Below are 3,185 nucleotides of genomic sequence, written 5' to 3' on the forward strand. Positions count from 1 at the left end.
CACCACGAAGACAAGTCCAGAGGTCAAATTTTTTTTTTCAAATTAATGTATATTACAAAAGCTTTAATTTAAGATATATATAAAAGTGTCAGTCTTTCCGGAACATTTTCAAAAGTTAAGTTGACAAAGTTCTACTGTCTATATGCATTTTAAAAACTTTGCACCCCCCCTGTATAAAGGGAAAATGTCCGATTTAAAAAAAAAGGACTTTAAATGAAAGAAGTTTATATAAAGTATTTATTGTTAAAAAATAGAATTGATTCATGCATTTTTTAAAAAGTTATAGCATCATAATGTTAAAAAATGTAAAATATAATATCAAGAATTTTTTCAAAAAAATAGCATATTTTTGCATACGGTAGTCATTTTCACCATGAAGACAAGTCCAGAGGTCAAATTTTTTTTTTTCAAATTAAAGTATATTACATTAGCTTTAATTTAAGATATATATAAAAGTGTCAGTCTTTCCGGAACATTTTCAAAAGTTAAGTTGAAAAAGTTAATTTTTGTGAAAAAAGTTACCATTTTGAAACCCCATCTTGTGGGCTGTTATAGGATAAAATGTTCATAAAAATATATAAAATGATAGGTAATTATCTAAGGTATCTTTAAAAAAAAAAATCATATTGATTCGGTCATTTTTAAAAAAGTTATGGCAATTTTAAGTAAAAAAAATTGAAAAAATATCGAAAATTAGCGATTTTTAAATTTGTAATTTTTTGGGGGATTTCCCCCGTTTACGNTTGTCCTAAAGAATTTCTAAGACTTTTGATATAAAATAAAGTAAGTAATACATTTATATATATTTTTCATTTAAACTATTTTCTACTGACTTTGGTTACTAGTTATGTTTAGAGTTGTTAAATATTTATTAATTTTTTATTTTAGAATGGAGCAATTAAAGAAACAGTTGAACGATCAGAGTGCATTAAAAAGATATTCAAAATTAAGTGATTTGGAGGAACACACGCCATACAAAATCATATCTATGAAAAATACAAGCGCACGTAATGGGGTTGTCGTTGTTGGTTGTCTATTCAACAATATGAATGTGTTTATCCCGAGATTGAAATTAACTAATGAAGAAATCGAAGCTTACAATATCAACAATGATGACAACAAATTACATTTATTATATAGAGGCAAAAGTGGAAATGCATATTTGTTTGATTNTGAAATGAATATTTGTTTGATTTTCACTAATTTGTTAATATTTTTCCTTGTTTTTTAAACTTATTTATATAAAATAAAAAAAACTTATTATCATAAACTTGTAATATTTAAAATTCAATAAAATATACTATTTTTTATTTTATACAATTTTGTCGTATTTATCTACACTTTATGTCTTTCTGCATAATGAATATTAAATATAAGTCTGTAGGACTAAGCAGTACAAAGAAGAGTTTTACACATTAAATATATACAGCAAATTTAGTATACGCTATAATAATTGTAGCACGTTGTACTATGTATGGTATGTAGTAGGCTGTTTATAAAAGTAGTAGGGACACTGTGTCGGTTTACCGAACAGCATGTCCTGGANTGTAGTAGGGAGAGTGTGTCGGTTTACCGAACAGCGTATCCTGGAATCGTATAATCTCGATTCAACAAGTCTGAACATGTTAAAACCATTCTGAACCCATTCAAATCCCTGTTCATCCTGTTTGAACCCCGTCTGCTTGTAATTACAACTGTTTGTAACATATCTACCGGTAACAATTAGACTAATTATTGCTATTGGTTTAAGTTAGTTAATAATTTCACCGTGGTGTATGCATAGCGCTATAATCGTTATAAGATTTTCTATATAAACAGACGTTACTTTAACTTGTTGGTAATGTGTTAAGTCGATATTTGTATACTTTAAGAATGGCNTCAGACGTTGCTTTAACTTGTTGATAATGTGTTAAGTCGATATTTGTATGCTTTAAGAATGGCTGGCTCTCTCGCTAAAATTGCTAAATTCTATAACAAACAAACATTTGTTAAACCTCAACCTCACAGTGAATTAATCGACTGCACTGATTACGTTTTGAATTTCAATCCTCGTAAATTCGTTCAGATAGGATTGGATCCAAAAGATCGATTTAACGTAACTATTCGTTTACTATCGTCAACCCGTTACATACTTATAACGATAGATTTCCTACAACGGATTTATACGTTGATGGGTAATATTCTGTCGCTAATTTTCGACCCTGTATCAAGACAAAAGATTATTTNTACTAATTCTCGACCCGGTATCAAGACAAAAGATTATTTTACTCAAGGATGAATACGTTACACTCTCAAAGACTACGTTTCAAGGAGAGTCTTCGCTAGTCTTTGAATCACAAGCACAAGATGAATGCCGAGTGTTACTCACCCAATCANAAATGCCGAGTGTTACTCATCCGATCAGACATTTTAAAACTCAGCACTTTGGAATGTTGTATCTTCGAGACTATCAATCAAAAGAGGACTGTAATTCAACCATTGGTTCTACAACAGTTGGAACAGATGGCTCAATATATGAAATCTCAGTATGAAGTAAATGTTGAAAACAAATGTATGTTGATCAATGCGGTTTCGGATTATACGATTAGAAATAGTTTACCCAATAGCGATCTGAGCTACATAAGCCAAATAAAACAATTTGCAAGCCAGCAGTTGGAACAACGGTGGACGATGCTGGAAGAATATACTAAAGAAATGATGAGTTACATTTTTTTTTCTAATTGAGTAGAACGTATTTAATAAATATAAATAATTTTTTTCAGTCTTCTAATGGAGAAAACGTATGCTCGACATTTTTTGGGTCGCTGGCCGATGATACAACAGATGCAAATATACAGTCGGAAACAATCATACCATCAAGTATAAACAGCCAAGAAATACCAACAGTAGTTGTTAATAATAGCTATCCGTCGTAAAACGACAAGTATCTAAAACATGTATATAATTTATAAAAAAAAAATTGTTTAAAATAAACGTATGTTGCATTGACATGTGCTATTATTATTATATACTGAGACATNAATAGTGCTGTTATTATTATACAGAGTGATTTTTTTATCATAACCCACTCAATTACTTGCAGAATAATAATAATTTAAAAATTGTTTTTTTCATTATCTTTAGTTACACATTATTCTTGAATTTTTAACTATGTAATACTTTTTAAGTTCATCCCTTATGCCTTG

The 3,185-nt window shown here is 29.3% G+C and overlaps 1 protein-coding gene across 1 annotated transcript; it reads left to right on the forward strand.

Moving 5' to 3' along the window:
* Nucleotides 1-1,936: 1,936 nt before the first annotated feature.
* LOC126909713 (uncharacterized) lies at nt 1,937-2,915 on the forward strand. Its single transcript, XM_050692144.1, has 3 exons — nt 1,937-2,243; nt 2,387-2,532; nt 2,763-2,915. The coding sequence occupies exons 1-3, from the start codon at nt 1,937-1,939 to the stop codon at nt 2,913-2,915; spliced, it is 606 nt and encodes a 201-aa protein (XP_050548101.1).
* Nucleotides 2,916-3,185: the final 270 nt, after the last annotated feature.

The sequence above is a fragment of the Daktulosphaira vitifoliae genome, unplaced genomic scaffold, assembly GCF_025091365.1.
Source record: "Daktulosphaira vitifoliae isolate Bord-2020 unplaced genomic scaffold, ASM2509136v1 Scaffold_991, whole genome shotgun sequence".
Taxonomy (NCBI): Eukaryota; Metazoa; Arthropoda; class Insecta; order Hemiptera; family Phylloxeridae; genus Daktulosphaira; species Daktulosphaira vitifoliae.